Below are 27684 nucleotides of genomic sequence, written 5' to 3'. Positions count from 1 at the left end.
ACCCTGAGGGGGTTTCAGGAGTCATTCCTGTAGGCCTAGCCTTGAGCTCATCGGCCATTCTGATAGTAGCCCATTTCCTATATCTAAGCACTTTGTTTTAAAAGTGGGTGGTTTCTATTATGTCAGGGGATGCTTGCCTGACACAGTGCCACTCTCAGTGCCCGGGAATCCCTCTGCAGCTCCTGTTCCTGTGAGGCCTCAGCCAACGCCATGTAAAGTGGAGGTCAGTCTGTGATGTTTGGGAAGGCATCTGTCATTCTCGTTTTCCATGGAGGGAAGGGCCTCTGCCTCCCACCAAAATGCAAAGAGGGCATTCCCTAAACACAGAAAGGGGTTCAGATGCTGAATGGCCAAAAAGAATGACAAAGGGCCCCTAAAACCAATACAAGTTCCTTTATTCCATATTTTCCCCGAAGGATAGCAATGCTGACAAGCAATGCCTTTTATCCGACAGGGAGATGCTCAAAACAGACAAAAGTGGCAAAACCTCAGGATGTGATTGGCGGTGCACTGGGCTCCTCCAACCTCTCAGGCCTGGCAGCCCTCTTTTCCCCTTTTCATATGAGCCACAGCTGTCGTCAGGAATCACTGAGCCAGGGCCAGAGCCCTGAGACAAGCCCCAGGAAGGCACGGGCCCAGCTCAGCACTGTCGCGGCAGGAAGCGCAGGCCCACTTTCTTGTTGGGAACCAGGACAATGCGGGCTACACTCTTTAACTCCCCTGTTTCAGGGGCCAGCACCACCTCGTACTGCTGGATCAGCTGGGAGGTAGAAGCACACAGGGGCAGTTAGAGTCTGTGATCTACATCCATGGCCCTCATTGGCATGCTCCTGCCTTGTACCCCACCACATTTTCTTCTCCTCCCCAGGTGTCCTTCACTCTTCCCTGGCCCACAAACCCCTCCAAGTGTCTCCCCCACTCACTCTTGTCAGCATCAGGTGCATCTCCAGCTCAGCAATCCTGCGGCCCAGGCAAGCTCGGACCCCATACCCAAAGGGCACAGAGCCAAACGGATGGAGGACCCCAAGGGTATCAGGCTGGCTCTTCCTCAGCCAGCGGCGGGGGTGGAAGCTCTCAGGCTCAGGGAAGATGCTGGGGTCCCGAGACACCACATAGTGGCAGAGCACAAACTGGGTCTGCAGAGGAAGAATGGGCACTCATCAGCTTAGGGTTGTGGGTACCCCTGGAAACCAAGGCTTTCTAACCCCACTCACATTCTTGGGGAAGAGGAAGCCACCAACTTCAATTTCCTTTTCCAGGATGACCCGGGAGTTCGTGGGGACCACAGGATAGAGGCTGCAGGGGAAAGGGAGTCCAAGGTCTGCCTCTGGATCCAAGAAGAGGCAGAGCACCCCCACCTCTCTGGTCCCCAGACCCCTCTTCTTTCTCACACCTGTCCCCAGCCCCATCCCACCAGCCCCCACTCCCCACTCCCATCTCTGATTCCTCCCACACACAGGCCCTGTGCCCCTGGGAACAGCATCCTACCGCAGAGTCTCTTTAATCACAGCTTTGAGCAGCGGCATGCGAGCAAAGTCTTTATACTGGGGCGCCTGCCCAGCTGGCACCACACCCACCACCTCCTCATGCAAGGCCTCCTGGACTGCTGGGTTCCTTGACAGGTGGTAGAGGGCCCACGTCAGTGTGTTGGATGTCTGGGAGGTAGAGTGAGAGATAAAGTGAGGGGCACTTCTAAGAAAGAGGCCAGCTGGGTGGTGGAAGGGTATGTGAGTGGATGCTACAAAATGCAGGAGAAAAACAAATGTGCCACAAGGATGGCAGAAAAAGACAAGGGGGTTCATGGGGACTTCCATGCTAAACATAAATCCACAGAAGAATGAGGACCAAGATGATGGAGAACAGCATGTTAGCAATAGGAGGAGACTGTAACAAAGAGAAACTCAACATGACTAAAGGACTGGAAACAGATCAGAGAAAAAAGGTGCTCACAGACAAGCTCCACGCTGCCCAGAATCAAATGAGGAGAAATGGTCTGAAGTTACAGCAAGAGAGAGTTGGATTAGATGTGAGATGCAACTTCCCAGCTGTCAGAGAGAGCAAGGAGGCTGAAGCAGGTGATGGAATACCCCTGAGGACCATCCCCTGCCTGCCTCAGCTAGGCTGAGTGACTCTTCTGCTTTCCTTCTAGCTCTACATCCATGTTACAGAAAAAAAAAGCAGGTACCTGAAGGGGTGAAGGTCAGGATCAGGTGGGGGATAACAGGGAATTGGTTCAGGATGGGAGCCAGGAACCCCTGGTCTTCTTGATGGTCCCCCTCACGCACCGTGTCCACTCCAGCCATGAGCAGCTCAGGCAGGCTGCCCATGGCGTCATGAGGGCTGAGCTGTCCTCTGGTCAGCAGGAAGTGCAGGTAGCCAGATACTTGGGCCCCATCTGGCTTCCCTGCCTGCAGTTGAGCCTCTACCTCCTTGACTTTCTGATCAATCAGCTTCTTCCCTGCAGGGACAACAGAAGATGGAGGAGGATAAGGTCAAAAGTCATGACCTCCAGGGACCAGAGCTTTCAACTGGTTCAGTCACAGCGAAGCAAAACCAGGATTTTTACAATTTGGGTGAACCAGAACGATAACTAGAATGGGAAAAATTATAGGTTGAGGCCCTGGCATGGGAGACTCAAAAGAGGCGTAGTGAGCCTAATGCATGAGACTGGATTATTGGCAGGACTGTGGAGAGCGACACACATTCAAAGCTGCATAGTCAGCCGGAGCACCTCTGTTTCTGACTCTGCTCAAAATCCCGCGGCCAAAAGATTTGGTTGCTATGCAACGCTTACGCTGCTCTTGTTTTCTAAGAGGGAGATTAGGTTTCACCAGGGCTATGACCTGTAATTTTTTCTGTTCCAGTTATCATTCTGGCTCACTCAAATTTTAAAAATTTGAGTCTGTTTTGGTTTCGCTTCCTTGGCCATGACTGAACTGGGAAGAACCAGTTCGAAGCCCTGCCCAGACGAAGAGCCAGTCTGGCACCTACGTAGTATAAGGAAGCAGGTCCTGGGGGAGGCTGCTAATGCTCAAAGACTGAGGCCCACCCCCAACTTCCTTTTCTTGGATTCCTCACCGAAGGAGAAGATGGTGTCCCAACCATCCAGGTATCGCTTCCAGAAGGGCAGCAGGGGACGGGTCCATTTGGGTAAGAAGGTGGCATAGAGAGAGTTCTGGAACATGAGCCCGACAGATCTGATGAAGGCTGCAGTGTCCTCAGGGATGGACGGCTTCAGACAGCCAATACGTTTTTCAAACAGGATGTAGCAAATAGCTGGGCAGTGGCAGGGGCCAGGGGCGGAGCACAGAGGTCATCACGGGAAGCAGTGCCATGGCATACAGGATTCAGGGAGCCTTGAGCAGGAGGAACAAACAACCTACCCCTGACCCATTCCCATCCCCAGCCCCTCTTCCCAGCATGAGTACCTTCCAAGGCAAAGTGGTAGAAAAGGTAGGCCATGTCAGGCACCTGGTCCCCTGAGGTACTCTCTGCCCGCAGCTGGTCCAGCCGAACCAGAAAGTCCGCAGCCACCTCATTCAGAGCATCTGTATAGAGTGCAGCATCCGCTGGCTTCAGTATCCGCTGGTTTAGAGCCTGGCGCAGCTGGTACCAGCGGTGTCCTTCCCTGCACACATGTAACCATCAGACAGAGGGTTGGATTAAATGGTATCTTCCCACACTGAGATCCCTATGGAGTTTAAGAAAAATCTCAGACTCCTAGAATTTAGAATGATAGGAACATCAAACTTCAGAATCCCACTAAGTGGAAGTGGTTAAGGTGGGCATCTAGAATCAGACAGCCTAGGGTCAAATCAAGGGTCTGGTGATTACTAGCTGGGTGACCTTAGACAAATGACTTAAATTCCTCTATGACTCAGTTTCCTCATCTGTAAGATGGGGATAATAAGAGTGCCTATTTTCTAGGGTTGTTAAGATGATTAAAGTGCTTAGATCAATGCCTGGCACATGGTGAAGGCTTAGTGGATGTCGACTATGATTATCTTAGAATTATACAACTTCTACGTGCACAATGAGGGGGAGCAGTGGTGGACTCAGTCCCTCTGTGTGGGGGCTGAGGGATAAAGGAGGAGCAAATTAGGACTCCTGGGGTGCTCAGGTTCTGAGTCTTCAGACTCTGCTTGGCTCAGTGGGTCAGGGAACAGGTAGGCCCACCAGGCTGATTCCCCAAACCCTCTTGTTACAGCCATCTAATAGACAGTCAGGCCCCCGCCCTGACTAAGCAGAGGTGCTCATATGAGTGGGAACACACTTCCCATATTATGCATTAACATTCAGGGGCTGTGCCCAACCTCAGCTGTCCCCCAAGCCTGTTACCATTCCTAAGCAAGCTGGGTATGAGTTGTTGTTGTTTTAAGCTAGTTGCAGAGTAAAAAGTACAGTATGTGGTCTCTATTCACCTGAGGAAGAAGGTTAATCAGGAATAGGAGGAGGATATGGAATGTGTGGCTAACTGCCTCCATGAACAACTGTCTCCTTTGCCATGAGAACAGAAGAACTGGATGGTGCCTGGCTACTATTACTTAACATTTTTATCAAAGATTCCATAGAAGAATCTGGCTCAAAATGGGAAAATGCAGAACAGGATTTCAAATTCTCATGGACTCCAGACATCCCAGAGCCATGGAGGGTAGATGAACCCCTGAAACTACTGCCTTGAGATAAACTTTAAATCTTAAACCAAAAATATCCCTGAAGTCTTCTTAACACCAGACAATAGTTTAGTTTAACTAGTAAAAAAAATCTGCCTTGAGCATTATGTACTTCTAAGAACTATCTATAAGGGGTCGAATTGACAACAGCAACTTGAAAGATTAGATAGGAACCTTAGGCGCCAGTGAGTTTATGTTAACGGCAGAGGAACAATTCAGAAAAGGAGGGTGAGAATGATGGCGCAACTCAAAGAATGTAATCAATGTCACTAAGTTGTACACGTAGAAACTGTGGAATTGGTGTATGTTTTTCTGTAAACTGGTATATATTCTCAACAACAAAAAAATAAAAGAAAATAAAAATCAAAAAAAGTGTAGTATGGTCCGATTTTAAGAAAAAGAGAGAGAGAAAGGAAACCCTACGTATCTGTATGTATATTCGCACGTTTCTAAATAAAGTAGGGAAGAATGTACACGAAGTTGTTAGCACTGGTTACTTAGGAGGATGGGATTGGAATGGGAGAAAGGGAGACTTAATAATGTGTTTATTATTGGAATTTTTACATTAAGCATGTATCACTTTTCCAAAAAAGCATTTTAAAAGAAAAACATTAAAAACTTTTAAGTGAAGAATTAGATGTTTTAAAATATTTTTTGAATTATTTATTAAAATGAAAGCTATACCCTGGGAGCTCTACTTTTCAGAAACTGCAAAAAGAGAAACTCAAAGTGTTGCTGAAAAAGAAACGAAAACCAGAATAGATCCATTTACTGGAAATTCAGGTTGTAGGTGCTTCTGCAAAAGTCAAGCTCTCCCAACAGTAGCAATCAGATTTGCAGGATTTAAATAAGAGTGTTTTTGTGGTTGTTGAAATATATCTTGGGAGGAAAAATGCTTCCTAAGATGACCTTTTAAAAAAATAGAGATGTTAAAACTAAAAAGAAAACTTTTCTCATGAGTTAGCAAAATTTGTTTTTGTTAGGTGCTGTTCAGTCAGTTTCAACTCATAGCGACCCTATAACTTTTTTAGGTCTTAAAATATATACACTTGGCAACAAACATTTAGGAAAATGGTTTTAGAGTAAAAAGTTCAAATAGGTCACAAACGGTGTACAAAATGGTTAGCTCCAATTTTAAATCAGAGGTGGTTGGGCCTCATGAAAACTTGGGACCCAAATCTTGTCCTCAGAGTCAGACATCAAGGTTAAGAGGATTTGAAGAACATTCTCTCTTTGGTTCCCATAACTTTGACTAAAAGGCCTAGGAATTGTTGTTTTTGTTCTGAAACTGTCCACCTGCGAAAAAAGCAGGGAGAAGAAAGAAAAGCATGTAAAGAAAAAAAAACTGTCTTGTCATCAAAGACAGATGAAATGAACCCTCTATCCAGTTTGTTTCCTTTCCCAAAGTGTAAAAACAGTACATAGTTGAGTTCTGGAACCTGAGAGATCTATTCCACCACTTGCTAGTTGTACCTCCTCTGTGAAGTGATGTAAAAACCTCCCTAGGCCTCAACTTCATCATCTACAAAATGCAAAACTAAATACAAATACTAATATAAAATAAAACTATCTACGTCATGGATTTGTTGTGAGGATAAAATGAACTGATAAGTGTAAAGAGCTTAGCCTGATGCCTGGTATGCCATAAACATATAGTTAGTTATTACCATTGTCACTGCTACTACCACCACCAGAATCAACTTTAACTCCTTAACAAAGTGACTAAAACATGGTGTCAGCAACTAGTGGGGAAAAAAGCCATTCATTGTTTTTGGAGCTCTGCTAACATGCTGTAGAAAAACAAGCCCATAATATATCCAATCACAATCTGTGGCCTTGGGAATGGTTTATCTCCAATGATCCACAATGATCTACCTCAGGTGGCATACGAGTAAAAAACATACTCAGCCCATCATTCAATTTATTCACAGACAAAATAATCTAAATTTTTCTAGGCATCATTTCAAGACTAAAACCTACATCTATCTCTATGTATGAAAAGTGTCCATGGAATCTATATCTGACAATACATAATTTGAGCAAATTTTTGAAAAAATTTAAATTGAGCTCTCCCACCTAATGTGGTGGTATTTTTTCAACTATAAGCTGATATGTTCCATTATGATTTGAGCTGATATATTTTCAGCAACAATGTAGAATACTGGAGCTGGAAGGAGTCTTAGATATGCACTGGAAATACTCTAGTCCAAACTTCCTCTTTTAAGGATGAGAAACACAAAACCAAGAAAAGGGAAAGTACTCATTTGTCCAAGGTCACACAGTGTGTTAGTGGAAGAGCCAATGCACGGACTCTGGGCTTCAGCCCAGCACAACCACTGCTTTCTAGACTGAGTATCAGGCCCAGAGGATGCCCTGCCCATTATCCAACTGGCTGCCCAGTGCCCACTGTCCTTGGGCCTGGCCCTCTGGGTCCCTGCTCCTGTCCCTTCAGGCCCCAGCTCACGTCGTAAAGGGCCCATAGGACAGGCCCTGCTGGTCCCGGTGCTCCTTCCACAGTGCCATGTCGTCCCGTATTGGGTATTTGTCCTCCTGCCGCATCAGTTGCTCCAGGAGTGGGGCACTAGCCAGGTTCACAGAAATTTGAGGTCCTACACAGGTCATCCACATTGGCCCATACTTGGCCTTGTTCAGCATCTGTGGGGTTCAATCAAAGCTGAATAATTGGAGCTCAACCAGGCGGGAACTTTGGGGAGAGGAAATATGTGGGGAGTGTCTGATGGCCACATCAGAATAAGTAGGCTGGGCAAAAGTACACTGTGTGGAAGGTAAGCGTTGGGATGGCCTGTGGTTCCAAGCACCCGAGGAGCTAGAATATTGAGAACAATGAGTATCTGATGGAACTGGGGGAACTGAGGTTCTTGGAGGAGTGAGATTTTGGGAAAATGCAGTGAGCTGAGGTATGTTGAGGTCTAGATATTTGGGGCCCAGGGATTAAGGGAAACTGAGGCCTTCAGTGAGATACAGTAGAATGGTTACGGCCCCTTTCACGTTTTAGCACTTAAATCTACCCCAGAGAGTAAACTAAAGCTTGCTATCAATGAGATGAAGATAAATGTCTTGTGTAACCAACAGGACAAAAGAAACACATTTAGAAATTCCAGCAAAAACAAGAAGTTGAATGAGAAAGTCAGGGTCCAAATATGAAGTAAACTTCATGGTACGATTTTGAACATACTATGATTTTGATGGTCTGAAAACTACCATGATTCTTAGAAGGAAATAGCCATATTCATAAATTTCTGATGAGAGTCTATATGGAAGACAAATTGTTCATCTTTTTTAAAATGACAAATGAATTTATAAACAAAGTATGGCATGTCCACATAATGGGGTACTACCAGTTGCTGTGAGTCGGAATCAACTCGACAGCAACAGGTATTTTTTTGGGGTTTACCAGTTGCTGTCAAGGTGATTTCCAACTCATGGTGACCCCACGTGTGTCCGAGTAGAACTGTGCTCCATAGGATTTTCAGTGGCTGTTTTTTCAGAAGTAGATCGTCAGGTGTTTCTTCTGAGGAATTTCCAGATGGATTCGAACCTACAACCTTTTGGTTAGCTCCCAAGCATGTTAACCATTTGCACCATAAAAAGGGATGAAGAGGTTTCCTGTGGACTGATATGAAAATATATCCAGGATGGATTGTTAGGTAAAAAAGTGTGATACCTTTTGTATGAAGGGGGTATACAGTATTTATATTTGGTTTTATAAAGACACATTGGATGGATACATAACAAACTAAAAAAAGTAATGAACTATGGGATAGTAGCAGGGTAGGGGATGGAAGAGGAATAGAGAAGGGAGTAAGACTACCCAATGGATATCTGGTTTTATATATTTATATATATATATATATATATATATATATATATATATATATATATATATATATATATATATATATATATATATATATTTGTGTGTGTGTGCTTTAGATGAAGGCTTACAGAGCAAATTAGTTTCTCATTAAACAATTAATATACATTTTCTTGTGTTATTTGTTGCCAACCCCATGACATGTCAACACTCTCCCCTTCTCAACCATGGGTTCCCTATTACCAGCTTTCCTGTTCCCTCCTGCCTTCTAGTCCTTGCCCCAGGGATAGTGTGCCCCTTTAGTCTCATTTTTTTTTTTTTTTATGGGCCTGTCCAATCTTTGGCTGAAGGGTGAGCCTCAGGAATGACTCCATTACTGAGCTGAAAGGGTATCCACGGGCCACACTCTCAGGATTTCTCCAGTCTCTGTCAGGCCAACAAGTCTCAAGTCTTTTTGAGTTAGAATTTTGTTTGACAGTTTTCTCCAGGTCTGTCTGGAACCCTCTATTGTGATCCTTGTCAGAGCAGTCAGTGGTGGTAGCTGGGCACCATCTAGTTGTACTGGACTCAGTCTGGTGGAGGCCATGGTAGATGTGGTCTATTAGTCCTTTGGACTAATCTTTCTCTTGTATCTTTAGTTTTCTTCTTTCTTCCTTGCTCCCGAAGGGGTGAGACCAGTGGAGTATCCCAGATGGCTGCTGACAGGCTTTTAAGATCCCAGATTCTACTCACCAAAGTAGAAGGTAACATTTTCTTTATAAACTATCTTATGCCAATTGAACTAGATGTTCCCCAAGACCATGGTCCTCATAGCCTTCAGCCCAGCAATTCGGTCCCTCAGGGAGTTTGGACGTGTCTATGGAGCTTCCATGACCTTGCCTTGTACAAGTTGTGCTGGCTTCTCCAGTGTTGTGTACGGTCTTACCCTTCACCAAAGTTACCACTACCTACTGTCTATTTAGTGGTTTTCCCTTCTTTGTTATATTGTTTTGATTTTTGAGCTGTGAGAATGTATTGCCTACTCAACATTTTAAAATCTAAAGGAAAAACAAATTTTTCTGAAACAATAAGACAATCTACCCTTAATAAGGTAATTCTAGAAGGTAGAAAAACTTTGCTGAACCTCAGAATTCCTGTACATACTCCTTAGATTTATAAGTGGGCCCTAGCCATATTCATTTTCAACTATAAATTAATTTTGTTTATTATTCTTAAAGGTTCCATTTTCTAAATAGTTTACTTATAGGTCTACTTTTCTCTATTAAACTTTCTAGGAGAATTATGCTAAAAGTAGGTTTAATGTTTGTTTCTAGTTTGGTTTATTTAGGACATCAATAATAATAACAAATATTTATACACAGCTTACCACAAACTGGAAACCCTGGTGGTGTAGTGCTTAAGTGCTACAGCTGCTAACCAAAATGTTGGCAGTTCAAATTCACCAGGCGTTCCTTGGAAACTCTATGGGACAGTTCTACTCTCTCCTCTAGGGTCACTATGAGTCAGAATCCACTTGACAGCAATTTTTTTTTTTTTTTTTTACCACAAACCAGACACAGATCCAAGCACTTTACTTAAAATAGCTCATTCAATTCTCACAACAGCTGTATAAGGTAGGTTTAACATTACCAGTAGTCCCTGTGTGCCATAAACAGTTAACATGCTTGGTTGCTAATGTTTGAGTCTACCTCAAGGTGCTGTGGATGAAAGGCCTGGCAATCTATTTCTGAAAAATCAACCCTTGAAAACCCTATGGAGCATAGTTCTACTCTGACACACATGGGGTCACCATGAGTTGGAATCAACTCAATGGCACCTTTTTTTTTTTTTTAAATATACTTCTTAATTTATTCTGTGTGGCTGGCACCAGCCTGATAACAGAAGTAAGGAAAAACACAACAAGAAAATTACAGATCAATATTTCCCACGGCCATAAATGAAAAAAGCTCTAAACAGATCAAATGTAACACTATATAAAAAGAATAACATATCAACCACCATGTGGGATTCATTCCAGGAATACAAGATTGCTTTAACATTCAAAAATGAAACAATGTACTCCGGGGACATCTACCTAAATTGGCATAACAAAGTCTATTAAGAAAATGTTATACATCCGCCTGTGGTGAGTAGCGACTGGGGTCATAAAAGCCTCCAAGCCACTATCTAAGATACATCTACTGGCCCCGTCCCGGCTAGAGCAAAGGAGAACGAAGAATACCAAAGACTCAAGGGAAAGATTAGTCCAAAGGGCTAATGGACCACAACTACCAAAGATGAGAAGGCAGGAAGGGACAGGAAAATTGACAATGGAAACAGGAACTTGGGGTAGAGAAGGGGAGGATGTTGACACATCGTGGGGCTGGCAACCAATGTCACAAAACAATTTGTGGATTAACTGCTTAATGAGAAACTAATTTGCTACATAAACTTTCACCTAAATCACAATAAAAAAGAATAGAAAAAAAATGAAACAATGTAATTCACCATATTACAACCTTAAAAAGCAAAACTATATGATTAGCCTAATAGACACAGAAAAAGCACCTGCCAAAAGCTCTTGAAAAACTAGGAATAAAAGGGAATTCCCTCAACCTGATAAGGGGCATCCTCAAAAAACCCCACTGTCAACATCAGACCCAATGGAAAAAGAATTTATGCTTTCTCTCTAACATAAGGACTAAGGCAAGGATAGTCATCCTCACCACTTCTGTTAAATATTGTACTAGAGATTCTAGTCAGTGCAATAAAGGAAGAAAAAGAAACAATAATTATTACTAACAACAGATAGGGAAACTGAAGCACAGAAATTTGCTCTTGATGGGAGTTGGTACAGTAGACAAATCACGAGCCTGGGTTTGAATCTGGGAATGCCTACCTCCAAAGCCAGTACTCTTAAACTGGCTTACTCCAGTGAGCACTCTAGATCCTCAGTAATACATGGTTCCAAACTTTAGCTGCAGCAACCTGGTGTATTGAGCCAAAAGGGGTTGTCAAAAATAACTCAGAATACCATTAGGAGATTGCTGTGCAGGCTAACAGACAACTTGAAAGTTGTGCAGTATGTCGTTACTGACTAAATCAGTACTCCGATTAACTAAGATTTTTGGGGTACTTATATATAATTTCACCAAGAACTCTGAACAAAAAATTTTTGATTGGTTGGCAATTATGTCAGAATATATAAATCTTATAAGAGAGCAGTATGTGCTCAAACATTATAAAGAATAGAAATCTTGCTAAGACAATCACAGTATCGGTGAGCCACGATTGTAAGACCTCTGGAGTCTTAGAAATAGGACATGTTGGTTAATCTTTAATTATTTTCGGAAGGAATAAGTTGCAAATGCTTCAGTGAACCTGATCATCTAAATATAATTATGTGAAACAAGACAAGCTGCTTCAGAAGGTTAGTTACTGTTCCAGGCATAATTATAAGCTGTTAAAATTATATATACATACACACATATACATGTATATATATATGATTATACAGCACATAGGCTTCTAACATTTAATAAGATGACATTTAGTGTTACGGGCAAGAGAACTCTGTTTTCATAAGGCAAAACATACCATTTTATTTCACAATTTCTCTCCTTTTGATCATGATTCAATTAGAATCTTTGATCAACTAAGTGTTGGATGGGCACCACCTAGTAATCTAGTAGTACCATCTAGTAGTGCCTTAGCAATCAGGTACTTGTGACATGCACATTATTTCTACCGATTCTTTGAATTCTTTTTGTTGTCATGCTAGTTGGAAGGAGACCATTTACTACATCTTAGATAGCTACTCTCAAGCTTTTAAAACCCCAGTCACCAAACAATTTAACAATCTGTAAAGGATATATATGATTCGTTTTAGGAGAATACATAAGCCAATAGTTTGAAAGACTTGTCTGACCCACAAACTATATATTTATACATTTCAGTTTAGGTTTCATTAATATATACACAACATTTTTCTCTTACTAAAATACACACTCCTTGGAAATGTTTCATGTATTTTTGAAGCTCTGTTTTAAGGTATTAACACCTTTAGAATTGTTTTCTCTTTTTTCTTTAGTTGTACTGTGTTTTAGGTGAAAGTTTACAGTGCATATTGGTTTCTCATTCAAAATTTATACAAAAATTGTTTTGTGACATTGGTTGCAATCCCCAAAATGTGTCAGCACTCTCCCCTTTCCCTTTCCACCCCAGGTTCTCCATGTTCATTCATCCAGTTCTCCTGTCCCTGCCCTCTCATCTTTGCTTTGGGCAGGTGATACCCATTTGGTCTCATACACTTGACTGAACTAAGAAGCATGTTCTTCATGTATGTTATTGTTTATTTTATAGGCCTATCTAATCTTTGGCTGAAAGTGAACTTCAGGAGTGTCTTCAGTTCTGAGTTAGCAGGATGTCCAGGGGCCAGAGTCTTGGGGTTTCCTCCAGTCTCTGTCAGGCCAGCAAGTCTGGTCTGTTTTTGTGAATTTGAATTTTGTTCTATATTTTTCTCCCACTCTATCTGGAACCCTCTATTGTGAACCCTGTCAGAGTGGTTGGTGATGGTAGCTGGGCATCATCTAGTTCTTCTGGGCTCATGCTGGTGGAGGCTGTGGTTCATGTGCTCCATTAGTCCTTTGAACTAATCTTTCCCTTCTGTCTTCGGTTTTCTTCATTCTCCTTTGGCCTGGATGGGATGGCACCAATAGATATATCTTAGATGGCCGCTCGAAAGCTTTTGAGACGCCAGAAGCTACTCACTAAAGTAGGATGTAGAACATTTTCTTTATGCACTATGTTATGCCAATTGACTTACATGGCCCCCAAGACAATGGTCCCAAGCGCTCAACCCCAGTAACTCTGCCCCTCAATGTGTTTGGATGTGTCTATGAAGCTTCTACGGCTTTGCCTTGGTCAAGTTGTGCTGACTTACCCTACATTGTGTGTTGTCTCTCCCTTCACCAAAGTTATCTACTTATTTACTCTCTATTTAGTGATTTCCCTCCTCACCCCTCCCCTCCCTCATAACCATCAAAGATTATTTTTTTCTGAGTGTAAACCTTATCTTGGGTTTTTATAATAGTGGTCTCAAATAATATTTGTCCTTTTGTGATTGACTTATTTCACTCAGCATAATGCCCTCCAGATTCATTCATGTTGAGATGTTTCACAGATTCATCATTTTTCTTCATTGTTGCATAGTATTCCATTGTGTGTATGTACCATAATTTGTTTATCCATTCGTCTGCTGATGGCCGCTTAGGTTGTTTCCATCTTTTTTGCTATTGTGAATAATGTTGCAATGAACATGGGTGTGCATATGTCTATCAGTGTGACAGCTCTTATTTCTCTAGGATATTAGTCCTAGGAGTAGGACTGCTGGATCATACGGTATTTCTATTTCTAGCATTTTAAGGAGGTGCTGTATCATTTTCCATAGTGGTTGTAACATTTTGCATTCCCACCAGCAGTGAATAAGAAGCTCCAATCTCTCTGAAACCTCTCCAACATTTGTTATTTTCTCTATTTTTGATTAGTGCCAGTAATGTCAGGGTGAGATGGTATCTCACTGTATTTTTGATTTGCATTTCTCTAACAGCTAATGATTGGAAGCATTTCCTCATGTGTCTATTAGCTGCCTGAATGCCTTCTTTGGTGAAGTGTCTGTTCATATCCTTTGCCTGTTTTTTTTTTTGAAAATAATTTTTATTGTGCTTTAAGTGAAAGTTTACAAGTCAGTCTGTCACATATAAGCTTATATACACCTTACTCCATACTCCCACTTACTCTCCCCCTAATCAGTCAACCCGCTCCCTCCTTCCAGTCTCTCCTTTCGTGATGGTTTTGCCAGTTTCTAACCCTTTCTACCCTCCCGTCTCCCCTCCAGACAGGCCAACATAGTCTCAAGTGTCCACCTGATACAAGTAGCTCACTCTTCATCAGCATCTCTCTCCAACCCATTGTCCAGTCGCTTCCATGTCTGATGAGTTGTCTTCGGGGATGGTTCCTGTCCTGGGCCAACAGAAGGTTTGGAGACCATGACTGCCAGGATTCTTCCAGTCCCAGTCAGACCATTAAGTCTGGTCTTTTTATGAGAATTTGGGGTCTGCATCCCACTGATCTCCTGCTCCCTCAGGGGTTCTCTGTTGTGCTCCCTGTCAGGGCAGTCATCGGTTGTGGCCGGGCACCATCTAGTTCTTCTGGTCTCAGGATGATGTAAGTCTCTGGTTCCTGTGGCCCTTTCTGTCTCTTGGGCTCATAGTTATCGTGTGACCTTGGTGTTATTCATTCTCCTTTGATCCAGGTGGGTTGAGACCGATTGATTCATCTTAGATGGCCACTTGTTAGCATTTAAGACCCCAGACACCACACTTCAAAGTGGGATGCAGAATGTTTTCATAATAGAACTATTTTGCCAGTTGACTTAGAAGTCCCCCTAAGCCATAGTCCCCAAACCCCCGCCCCTGCTCTACTCACCTTCGAAGCATTCAGTTTATCCCGGAAACTTCTTTGCTTTTGGTCCAGTCCAGTTGAGCTGACCTTCCGTGTATTGAGTATTGTCCTTCCCTTCACCTAAAGTAGTTCTTATCTACTAACTAATCAGTAAATAACCCTCTCCCACCTTCCCTCCCTCCCCTCTCTCGTAACCACAAAAGAATGTGTTCTTCTCAGTTTAAACTATTTCTCAAGTTCTTATAATAGTGGTCTTATACAATATTTGTCCTTTTGCATCTGACTAATTTCACTCAGCATAATGCCTTCCAGGATCCTCCATGTTATGAAATGTTTCATAGATTCGCCACTGTTCTTTATCAATGCGTAGTATTCCATTGTGTGAATATACCATAATTTATTTATCCATTCATCCGTTGATGGACACCTTGGTTGCTTCCAGCTTTTTGCTATTGTAAACTGTGCTGCAATAAACATGGGTGTGCATATATCTGTTCATGTAAAGGCTCTTATTTCTCTAGGGTATATTCCGAGGAGTGGGATTTCTGGGTTGTATGGTAGTTCTATTTCTAACTTTTTAAGAAAACACGAGATAGATTTCCAAAGTGGTTGTCCCATTTTACATTCCCACCAGCAGTGTATAAGAGTTCCAATCTCTCTGCAGCCTCTCCAACATTTATTATTTTGTGTTTTTTGGATTAATGCCAGCCTTGCTGGAGTGAGACGGAATTTCATCGTAGTTTTAATTTGCATTTCTCTAATTTTTTGCCTGTTTTTTAATTGGATTATTTGTCTTTTTGTTATTGAGCTGGCAACTTTTCTTTCTTTGTTTTTTTAACATTACCACAGTCTGACTGCTAGACCGTGAGAGAATAAGTTTCTATTTGTTGAAGCCATCTACTTGTGGTACTTCTGTTATAGCAGCACTAGATAGCTAAGACAGAATTAGGTGCTGGAAGAGTGAGGTGCTGCTCTAACAGATACCTAAAATGTGGAAGCACTTTTGAAACTGAATGGAAAGAGGCTGGAAGAGTTCTAAAGTGCCTAATAGTAAAAGCCTAGATTGCACTGAAGAGACTGTTGGTGGAATTATAGACGCCAAAGGCAATTCTGGTGAGGACTCAGAAGGAAGTGAGCAGAGCTGTCACACTGGAGATGGTGCACATGGCAAGAAGCAGCAGCAGACAAACGGCAGCAGCAGAACCAGGCCAAGATGGCCATGGAACCAACTCACAGAGCAAGAGAGTTGAGTGCCTTTGCACAGGGGCTTCCTGGCGAAGTGAAATGCCTCGAGCTATTTATTGGTGGAGCTAGGCTTGCCAACCCACAGAGCAAGAGAGCTGAGTGCCTTCAGAAGTTTATTAGCAGAACAGGGTACCTCCAGGCACTTATTGGTGGAGATAAAGAGCTTTGGAACACTTGCCAGAGCAGGGCAGATGAGGGCGGCGAGGCCCAAGGGGCCAAGAGGCGAAGGTACCGGGAAGCAGAAGCTGAAGAGACAAGAAACAGAGGACGCAGAGCTGCCTTAGTCTCAAAGGGTAGGGCAACGACCTCTGGGGTGTCAAAGGGTGAAGTTACTACTCAGATGAACTAGGAGAATGGGGCCGCCTAAAGCCAAGGGAGCTGAGTTAGTCCCAGTGGGTGTGGAAGGCAGAGCTGAAGCCCAGGACAGAGGGGCCTCCATTCAGAATCTAAAGAGTGTGGCCAATACCTAGAGTCTAGAGGGCAGGGCCATTGTGCAAATGGTTTCAGAGAACAGAGGATTATTTTCAAGGCTTGAGGGCTAATGTAATGTGTTCCACTGACTTGCTTGGTGCCTGTAACCCCTTCTTTTCCTCCAATTCCTTCCATTTGTAATGGAATTGTCTACCTTGTGCCTGTTCCACAATTGTACTTTGGAAGCAGATAACTTGTATTCTAGATTTCACAGAGGAAGAAGAATTTTTGGATTTTGGACTTGGTTTAAGACTTCTGCTATAATATGATGAAGTGAATGTGTTTTACATGTGACAAGGGCATGAATTTTTGGGTGCCAAAGGCTAGAATGTTATGAATTGAATTGTGTTCCCCTAAAATGTGTGTCAACTTGACTAGGCCATGGTTTCCAGTATTGTGTGATTGTCTACCATTTTGTCATCTGACATGATTTTCCTATGTGTTGTCAATCCTATGATGTTAATGAGGCGGGATTAGAGGCAGTTATGTTAATGAGGTAGGACTCAATCTACAAGATTAGGTTGTGTCTTAAGTCAATCTCTTTTAAGATATAAAAGAGAGAAGTGAGCAGAGAGACATGGGGACGATACCACCAAGAAACAAGAGCCAGGGGAATAGCATGTCCTTTGGACCTGGGGTCCCTATGCTGAGAAGCTCCTTGACCAGGGAAGATTTATGACAAGGACCTTCCCCCAGAGCCGACAGGGAAAGAAAGCCTTGCCCTGGAGCTGGCACCGTGAATTCAGACTTCTAGTCTCCTAGACTGTGAGAGAATAAATTTCTCTTTGTTAAAGAGACCCACTTGTGGTATTTCTGTTATAGCAGCACTAGATAACTAAGACATACTATGATTTGTTTTTCAAATTTTCCATCAACTTAGAAGCAGAAGGAAAATGTTATGTTTTAAAAGACTAGACAAGTAACCATTACTAGGCTACCAGCTTCTTTCTTGGAATCCAAAGCCACCACCATTTCCTGGCTGTCAGTTTGGAAGTTTCTGGAATACTTCCCCTTTTGTCTAGGCCAAAGGTCTGCTCTCTTCCTTCATACTCCTCTCCTCCGGTTAGTTTGCTTGATGGAATTCAACAAGGATCTACTTATGTAAGAGATGGCAGTGGTGATTCGGTGGTGGAATTCTTGCCTTCTATGTGGGACCTGGGTTCAGTTTCTCACCAATGTACCTCAAGTGTAGTGAGCACCTGTCTGTCCACGGAAGCTTGCATGTTGCTGTGATGCTGCACAGGTAGCAGCAGAATTCCCAGGCTATATCATACTAGGATGAAAGGTCTGGCAATCTACTTCTGAAAATCAGCCGATGAAAACCCTATGGATATATATTGCCTTTCTAGTGCAGCGAATTGCTTTTATTTGGTCGGGCCACAATCTTGCAAGGGATTGGTCAGTCTACTTTGCAAATTGAATGACTTGAAGTCCACTGAGGAGATTGGTCAATTCAAGCTTCTGGTGTGAGGGTCATACCTTGAAATTGACAAGGATTCCCTTACATAACTGCCAACCCCACAGTTTCAGGGGGACCTCACTACCATCAAAAAGAGTCTGGAGAGGAGTGTGTCCTTTGGACCAAGGACCCGGGATCCCTGAACTGAGAATTTCCTATACCCAGAAGAGAGAGCTGTAACACTAAAGACAGCGCAAGACAGTGGTGGTGGGCTTGCCAGCCCAAGAAGCAAGGCAGCTGCAGTAGGCTTGCTGGGATGTGGAGCAAAAGCTGAACACCTTTGGGCAGCGGGCTTACTGGCAGAGCTAAATAAGCTGCAACACTTGTTTGTGCAGGCAGAGGTCTGAGCTGCACACGCAGGTGTTGCCTCAGAGGATCCTGCATAGGAGTCTTTCTACTGCAGCAAGGAGCCGGATGCCTCTGGGCAGCAAGCTTGCCAGCAGAACCAAAAGAGCTGTAACATTTGCCTGTGCAGGGCAAGGAAAGCCTCAGTGTGCCTTGTGCAGGGATTGCACGCCTCTCTGCCTGGACAATGTGGGCCCAGGTAGTGTGGTGGCAAGAGAGCCCCAAAGCCCTAAGTTAGCATTGGGGGAGCTGGTAGCAGAGGCTTGGGAGATCCTATGTAGGGGTCTCTCTGCCGGCAAGGCAAGGCAAGGCCCAGCGAGCTTCAGTAGCAGAGCATAAGCCCTGAGCAGTATGATGGTAGCCAGAGGCAGTGGTGACACGAAGACAGCATCTGACATCTGACCTGAGCCACGGCATGCCTCCCCAGTGACATAGGAATGGACATGGGTCATTTGAGGAAGGATAAGAAGTTCTCATTTTGAGAATCTCTTGTTATTGTTTATTGTTTTCTTTCTATAAATGATAACGACTTTCACTTTACCAAAAAAAATCATCTATATGAGATCAAAGAGTCAACAATTACTTTCAAAACAAAGATGAGAAGGTAAGGTGGCAGGGAAACTAGATTAATAGAAACGAAACAATCAGAACAGAAATAATGAGAATGTTAGTTAATGCATTGTGAAAAATGTAACCAATGTCAGCGAACGATGTGTGTAGAAATTGTTGAATGGGAACCTAACTGCTGTGTAAACCTTCACTGAAAACACAGTATCATATTACTAAAAAAAATAAATAAATAAACTCGTGGTCTGTGTTTCTGTTTAAAAAAATGTCTAATAATTGTAGGGCGAGAGCTTACAGTGCGGAGAAGAAAAAATAGCAGTGATTCTGTGAGTGAAAGGCCTGTGAGCTGAGTTCTTGAAGGTACTATTGCATAAACATGCACTTGGCATTGAAAGTGTTACATGTTTAATTGTGAACGTCCATAAAGCGTTAGAAATTTTCTCTGATATTCAAGGTTTTCACTGTATAGTGATGTCTTGCTGGTTGGCAAATGTGTTGGATTGAATTGAGTCCCCCCCCAAAATATGTGTTGAAGTCCTAACCCCTATACCTGTATATATGACCCTGTTTAGAAACAAGGGTTTTCTTCTGGTACATTAATGAGGTCATACCAGAGTACCTTGAGTCATAAACTGACTCATTTCTAAGTGGTGTCTTATAAAAAGAGCAGAGCAGACACAAAGAAACACACACGTACAGGGAGAAGACAGACACCACGTGAGGATCATCTACAAGCAAGGAACGCCAAAGAGTTCAAGGAATGCAAGGCAGTCACCAGAAACTAGCAGACAGGCCCACAGAAGGAATCAACACAGCTAAGGCCCTGATTTGGCCTTTCGGCCTCCATAACTGGGAGAAAAAATAACTTTCTGTTCTTTAAAGCCACCCTCTTGTGGTATTTCTGTTATGGCAGCACTAGCAAACTAAGACCCAGTAGCCAGTGCCGTCGAGTAAACCAAGACAGCAAGGTACAAAGGTCTCATTGTTAGTGGTTTTGGCTGCCTGCCAATGGGAGTGACTGGTAAACCCCAAGACTCAAGGCCTGCTTGCCAGGTGGAGTTTCTCAAAACAATGTAGGTAGATCCACAACACTGAATCCCTCTGGCAGCCAAAGAAAAACTCCTGTCTTTTCCACTCTAAAGAGCAGGATGTTCCTGTGTTATATATTCAGAAAGATATATTCAAGTCCTAACTCACAGGGAATCTGTGACTGGTGAATGTGACCTTATCTGGATACAGTGTCTTTACAAATGTTAGGCTAACATGAGGTCATACTGGAGTAGGGCCTACCCTACTCCAATATGACTGGTCTCCTTATAAAAAGAAGAGACTCATAGGCATGTAGGTAGAATGCCATGTGACAACAGAGATTGAGGTGATAAACCTACAAGCCAAGGAACACCAAGGACTGCTGACCATCACCAGAAGCTAAGACAGAGGCATGGGACAGATTCTCCTTCAGAAGGAATTAACGTTGCCAACACTCTGATTTCAGACTTCTAACTTCCAAACCCATGAGAGAATAAATTTCTATTTTCTTAAGGCACTCAGTTTGTGGTACTTTGTTACGGAAGCCCTAGGAAACTAAAATATCCTGATATGAAAGTTGTACTGTGAGATTGGCCACACTACCAGGGGCTTTGCCCATCTACTCCTGACTACATGGGATTTTTAACCCCCTCCTCCCAGAAGCTGATACGGTCACCATGCCAACTAGCCAAGTATGGAACAGGATCCTGGCAGGATCGGTTGCTGATGTATTTAGTGACAAGGAGAACAAGTGGTCCTTGACCATTGTCCCTGAAACCCTTGATAAGTTGCACTAGTTGTTAGAGATAAAGGGAAGAGAGTCTCATAAAGTTATGAAAAGCATCCCATGGTTGTTCTTCACCTGTTTGTGTCACCAGGAAAGTGAAACAGCTTTGCTAGGACCAGTAGCTGTGACCACAGATAAAATACTCCCTGCTATTTTTTATTCAAGGGTAGTCAGTTAGTCAGAGATGTACTGAGGTCCACTCTTACAAGGAGCAAGAAAGGAGAGAAATTAGAGAAAGGTTTGGGCAAAGGCCTAATGAGACTACAGAAGCTTGATTCCTTGGCTAGCTGATGAGGAAGCCATGCCAGTTCTGCTGGATGAAAAGAAATAGAAATCGCCCCATCACCTAATGACCAGCCATATGCGCCAAGCCACCCTGGTCAAGAACAACTTGGCTGATGACATGAGCAAAGAGCAAGGACATGTAAACAGTGATCAGGGCTTGTTGCTGTGGGAGATGGTACAGCATGGTACAAAGTACAAGGAACCTAGGGACAAGCCAGGGCATTTGTGTGCGAACACATGGGGAGGACTGGAAAAAAGGGTGAAGTGATCATTGCAGGGACTTTCCTTAGTCATTGCCTTAGTTATCTACTGCTGCTATGGCAGAAATACCACAGTGGGTTGCTTTAAGAAACAAATTTATTTTCACACAGTTTAGGAGGCTAGAAGTCTGAATCCAGGGGGCCGGCTCTAGGGCAAGGCTCTCCATGTCCACTCTGGGGGCAAAATCTTCGTCTCTTTCGGCTTCTCTTCCTCAGTTCCTTTGTCATCTCCACGTGGCATCAATCTTTTTCTGTTTGTGCTTCTTTGCTTCTGTGCCTAATCTGTTCCTTTTATACCTCAAAAGCGATTGGTTTAAGACACACCCAACACTGATACGGGCTCATTAACATAGCAAAGAAAGCCCTATTCACAAAGAGAATTATATCCACAGGTATAGGTGTTAGGGTTTATAACACATATTTTTGGACCACACGTCAATCCATAACAGGACTGGTTACACTGACCACCTGTCTGTGAAAGGTGAGGAACAACTCCAGCTTTGGGACACCAGGGGTCAACCCCAGGAGGTCAGTGGTAGAAGAAAGGATCAGGGCATCTGGCCTATTTAACCCAAAGTGACACCATCATCTTCAACTTGATCATTGGACAATGAAGAATCTGAATCTAACAACTCTTAGAAACCTCCCAGCAGCCACAAACTTCAGAACAGTCTGCCTCTCTTAAGGATGACAGAGCAAGATGAACTTTATGGACGCTGATCTGATCTTCTTGGTCTCATCCTATTACTATTGTTGGCCAGTTTTGTACGTTTTTCAAAGATTGTTCTAAACTCTTCAGCGTAGGTGGTAATAGACGGTTGTAATACCCTGGACTTCCTGCGGGCCCATCAAGGCAGGGTATGTGTGGTTGCCAACACCTCTTTTTGCACCTGGATTAATGATATGTTTCATTGGCCTGGCTCCAGATGGAGAGCCTGGCTGCTGTCTATCCTCCAAGGAGACCTGATCAATCGCCTTAGAGTCATAATTGTGAGCGCTGTCACCTAATATTGCCAAGACAAATAGATTTGATACAGCGCCAATCAGTACAATTAATTAAGAGTATCTGACAGGGTAGGCTACACTCTTGAGACTTTTTAGCTGGATAGGTGAAAGGTCAGGGGGTGGGGTTCCAGGGAACAATGAGGCCCTGGTATGCTAGTGACCTCTACGAATCCTCCAAGCAAAGGCTTGAACTGCAACTTATCAGTCTTGGCAGAACATCCTGTGATCTTCCCGGAACAAAAAAGAATGGGAGGTTTGGAAGAGGTTGCTACAAGGCCAACTCCAGCTCAGCTCTCCAGCTCCCCTGGGAAGCCGTCATGAGACAGCTTTATCACCCCCTCAGTTCTGATAAAGGATGGCTTTCTGCCCACCCTGTCAGAACAGAGCTACAGAATATAAAACTGAATGCAGCCTAGAAGTAGCTCCTTGCCACTTGCATTGCAGTCGTTAACCCTTTTTGGTTCAATGTCTTCCTTTTTGGTGTGTGGCACGATGGTTCTGGGGAGCTGGTGCCTTGGCTTAGTCTTCTTTTTGTTGTCTATGTAATAAACTATCTGATATGGAAGTGGCTTATTATATCCTTACCAGGCAAATCAGTCAGGCCTGGGCCTTGCCTTTTCTTGTGTATGTGAGCTTGATATTCCCTCCTCAGTTAAACAAGGGAATTGTACTAATAGCTGATCCCAAAGGCGCACTGTGGCTAACCCATATCTAAAGTGTTGATAATCCAAGGCACCCCTGATGACTGACATCCAAATTGTAGGTATATTGCCTAGACAACATGAATTTACCTGCAAGACAAGGGGTCATAATCTAGGGTATGTGGACAGGCTGGGAGAGTTGAAACTGTACATAAGTTGTGCATAAACTCATTTTTTTTTTTTTTTTTTTGCTGGAGAAGAGTGACATAGCTTTCAGATTTTCAAAGGGCTGGGAACCCAAACAAATTAAGAAGCTCAGCTCTGAGTTGTGTGTGTCTTAAAAACTCAAAAAGTCATACTGAGCCCATAAGTGGAAAAAACTCAAATGTCCATCAACGGATGAATAGGTAAACAAAACTGTTGTATATCCATACAATTGAATATTAAACCAAACAAAAAAACCAAACCCAGTGCCATCGAGTCGATTCCGACTCAAAGCAACCCTATAGCAATGATGAATGGAATATTATGCAGTCATAAAAAGGAAAGTAGTACTGATACATGCTATAGCCTTATCTGGGTTTATCTAACCTTAATATTACGCTAAGCGATGACCATATATTGTATGATTCTATTTATATAAAATGTCCAGTGTAGGCAAATCAATAGAGTTGGAAAGCAGATTAGTGGTTACCAGGGGCTGGGAAAGGGGAAAAGGCTGCTAATGGGTGTGGGATTTCTTTTTGGGGTGATGAAAATGTTCTGGAATTAGATAGCAGTGATGGTTGCAATTTTTGTGAATATACTAAAAATACACAGGCAAATCCATAGAAACACAAAGTAGATTTGTGGCTGTTAGGGACTGAAGGAGATGGAGAAACGGGAAGTGGAAGGCAGTGACTGCTAAAAAGTACATAGTTTCTGTCTTAGTTATTTAGTGCTGCTATAACAGAAATACATCAGATCACAAAATGGACAACAACCACACAATATTGTGGATCATGGCCTAGCCAAGTTGACATACATTTTTTTTTTTAATTTTTAATTGTGCTTTAAGTGAAAGTTTACAAATCAAGTCAGTCTCTCACACAAAAATTTATATACACCTTGCTATATACCCCTAATTGTTCTCCCCCTAATGAGATAGGCTGCTTCTTCCCTCCACTCTCTCTTTTTGTGTCCATTGCGCCAGCTTCTAACCCCCTCTGTCCTCTCATCTCCCCTCCAGATAGGAGATGCCAACATAGTCTCAAGTGCCTACTTTACCCAAGAAGCTCGTTCTTCACCAGCATCTTTTTTCTATCCCATTGTCCAGTCCAATCCCTGTCTGAAGAGTTGGTTTTGGGAATGGTTCCTGTCCTGGGCTAACAGAATGTCTGGGGGCCATGACCACGGGGGTCCTTCTAGTCTCAGTCAGACCATTAAGTCTGGTCTTTTTACAAGAATTTGTGGTCTGCATCCCACTGCTCTCCTGCTCCCTCAGGGGTTCTCTGTTGTGTTCCCTGTCAGGGCAGTCATCGATTATAGCCGGGCACCATGTAGTTCTTCTGGTCTCAGGCTGATGTAGCCTCTGGTTTATATGTCCTTTTCTGTCTCTTGGGCTTGTAATTACCTTGTGTCCTTGGTGTTGTTCATTCTCCTTTGGTCCAGGTGGATTGAGACCAATTGAGGCACCTTAGATGGCCACTTGCTAAAGCTTAAGACCCCAGACGCCACTCTGCAAAGTGGGATGCAGAATGTTTTCTTAATAGATTTTATTATGCAGTTGACTTAGATGTCCCCTGAAACCATGGTCCCCAAACCCCTGCCCCTGCTACGCTGGCCTTTGAAGCATTTAGTTTATTCAGGAAACTTCTTTGCTTTTGGTTTAGTCCAGTTATGCTGACCTCCCCTGTATTGTGTGTTGTCTTTCCCTTCACCTAAAGTAGTTCTTATCTACTACCTAATTAGTGAAAACCCCTCTCACTACCCCCTCCCGTAACCATCAAAGAATATTTTCTTCTCTGTTTAAACTATTTCTTGAGTTCTTATAATAGTGGTCTTATACAATATTTGCCCTTTTGCAACTGACTAATTTCACTCAGCATAATGCCTTCCAGGTTCCTCCATGTTATGAAATGTTTCACAGATTCATCACTGTTCTTTATTGATGCATAGTATTCCATTGTGTGAATATACCATAATTTATTTATCCATTCATCCGTTGATGGGATCTTGGTTGCTTCCATCTTTTTGCTATTGTAAATAGTGCTGCAATGAACATGGGTGTGCATATATCTGTTTGTGTAAAGGCTCTTATTTCTCTAGGATATATTCCAAGGAGTGGGATTGCTGAATCATATGGTAGTTCTATTTCTAGCTTTTCAGGAAGTGCCAAATCGATTTCCAAAGTGGTTGTACCATTTTACCCTCCCGCCAGCAGTGTATAAGTGTTCCAGTCCTCCACAACCTCTCCAACATTTATTATTTTGTGTTTTTTGGATTAATGCCAGCCTTGTTGGAGTGAGATGGAATCTCGTTGTAGTTTTGATTTTGCATTTCTCTAATGGCTAATGATCATGAGCGTTTCCTCATGTATCTGTTAGCTACCTGAATGTCTTCTTTAGTGAAGTGTCTGTTTGTATCTTTTGCCCATTTTTTAATTGGGTTATTTGTCTTTTTGTAGTTGAGTTTTTGCAGTATCATGTAGATTTTAGAGATCAGGTGCTGATCGGAAATTTGACATACATTTTTGAGGGACACAATTTAATCCATAACATTCTATCCTTTGACACCAAAAGATTCATCTCCTTTTCACATGTAAAACTCATGCAACCTATCATAAAAAAAAAAAAAGTCTTAAATCAACTCCAAGTCCAAATTCCGTCCTGGGGCAAAATTCCTCTTCATCTGTGAAATCTAGAATACAAGTTATCTGCTTCCAAAGTACAATGGTGGAAAAGGCACAAGGTAGATATTTCTATTACAAATGGGAGAAATTGGAGGGAAAGAAGGGAGTAACATGCACCAAGCAATTCAGCAGAACACATTACATTAGCTCTCAAGCCTTGAAAATAATTCTCTGTTCTCTGAGACCATTTAGGCAATGGCCCTGTCCTCCAGACTGTGGGTGGTGGCCACAATCTCCAAATTCTGGGTGAAGGCTCCTCAGCCCTTGGCTTCAGCTCTGCTTTCCAGGCCCGCTGGGATGGCAACTCTGCTCCCTCAGGTTTGGGCAGCGCCATTCTCCTAGTCCATCTTAATGGCAACCATACCCCTCAGCCCTCGTAGATTCCATTCTTCTGCCCCTTGGGCATGGCTGTTTTGCCCCCTCAGCTTTGGGTGGCTGATCCAGCCCCATTCCACTGGCATTCATGAAAGGCAGCCCCACACTCCAGAATTGAATTGGTGAAGATCTGACTCTTTGAAACCCAGGAGGCTGTGGCCTCCTTTTTTTTGAAACCCCAGAGGCCACGACCCCACCGTTTGAGACCCAGCAGGCCATGGTTCCACCCTTTGAGACCCCAGAAGTTGTGGCCTTACCCTTTCAGTCTGAGGCAGCTTTGCATTCTGTGCTCCTAGTCTCTTCAGCTTCTGCTTCCTGTTTCCTTGGCCTCTCAGCCCCTCAGGCCCAGCATCTGCTCTGCTTGGGCAAGTGTTCCAAAGCTCTTTAGCTCTACTGATAAGTGCTTGGAGGCACCCACTCTACCAGTAAACTTCGCCCAGAAGGCACTCAGCTCTCTTGCTCTGTGGGTCAGCAAGCCTAGCTCCAACAATAAGTGTCTAGAGTCACCCCACTCCTCCAGGAAAGCCTCCTGCCCAAAGACACTCAACTCTCTTGCTCTGTGGGTTGGCTCTTAAGCCATCTTGAGCTGGTTCTGCTGCTACTGTTTTTCTTCTGCTGCTGCTTCTTGCCACCTGCACCAACTCTGGTATTACAGCTCTCCTCGCTTCCTTCTGAGGCCTCACCAAAATTGCCTTTGACATCCATAATTCTACCAACAGTCTCTTCAAGGCAGTCTAGGTTTTCACCATTCGCACTTTAAAACTCTTCCAGCCTCTACCCATTCACGCTTTCAAACCTGCTTCCACATTTTAGGTATCTGTTAGAGCAGCACCCTACTCTCCTGGTACCAAATTTTGTCTTAGTTATCTAGTGCTGCTATAACAGAAAAACCATGCTTTAACAAACAGAAGTTTATCCTCACAGTTTAAGAGGCTAAAAATCCAAATTCAGGGTGAAGCTCCTGGGGAAGGCTTTCTCTCTCTGTCAGTTCTGGGGGAACGGTCTTGTCATCAATCTTCCTCTGGTCTAGAAGCGTCTCAACACAGGGACACCCAGTCCAAAGGACTCGCTCCCCTCCTGGAGCTCCTTTCTTGGTGGCATGAGGTCTCTCTCCTCTCTGCTTGCTGCTCTCTGTTATATCTCAAGGAGATTGACTCCAGATACAATCTAATCCTCTAGATTGTGTCCTGCCTCTTTAACATAACTACCTCTAATCCTGCCCCATTAACATCATAGATGGTAGGATTTACAGCACACAAGTAATTATATCAGATCACAAAATGGAAGACAACCACACAACCTAGCCAAGTTGACATACATTTTGGGGGGACACGATTCAACCCCTAACAGTTTCTTTTGGGAGTGATGAAATATTC

General features: G+C 43.3%; 1 protein-coding gene across 1 annotated transcript in view; it reads right to left on the bottom strand.

Annotated features, from left to right (window-relative positions):
- Nucleotides 1–358: 358 nt before the first annotated feature.
- The window catches only part of LOC126078108 (sterol 26-hydroxylase, mitochondrial), a 38149-nt gene continuing 10823 nt past the window's right edge, over nucleotides 359–27684 (bottom strand). Inside the window, exons 2-9 of the mRNA XM_049888193.1 lie at nucleotides 7138–7328; nucleotides 3429–3628; nucleotides 3079–3276; nucleotides 2286–2458; nucleotides 1489–1655; nucleotides 1215–1296; nucleotides 924–1136; nucleotides 359–760 (exon numbers count right to left, since the gene is read on the bottom strand). Of these exons, the coding sequence (XP_049744150.1) occupies nucleotides 641–760; nucleotides 924–1136; nucleotides 1215–1296; nucleotides 1489–1655; nucleotides 2286–2458; nucleotides 3079–3276; nucleotides 3429–3628; nucleotides 7138–7328 (1344 nt within the window). The 3' untranslated portion in view covers nucleotides 359–640. The remainder of the gene's footprint in view (nucleotides 761–923; nucleotides 1137–1214; nucleotides 1297–1488; nucleotides 1656–2285; nucleotides 2459–3078; nucleotides 3277–3428; nucleotides 3629–7137; nucleotides 7329–27684) is intronic.

This window comes from Elephas maximus, chromosome 6 (assembly GCF_024166365.1).
Source record: "Elephas maximus indicus isolate mEleMax1 chromosome 6, mEleMax1 primary haplotype, whole genome shotgun sequence".
Taxonomy (NCBI): Eukaryota; Metazoa; Chordata; class Mammalia; order Proboscidea; family Elephantidae; genus Elephas; species Elephas maximus.
Note: the sequence above shows the minus strand (reverse complement) of the source record. Positions and strands in the feature narration are given on the sequence as shown.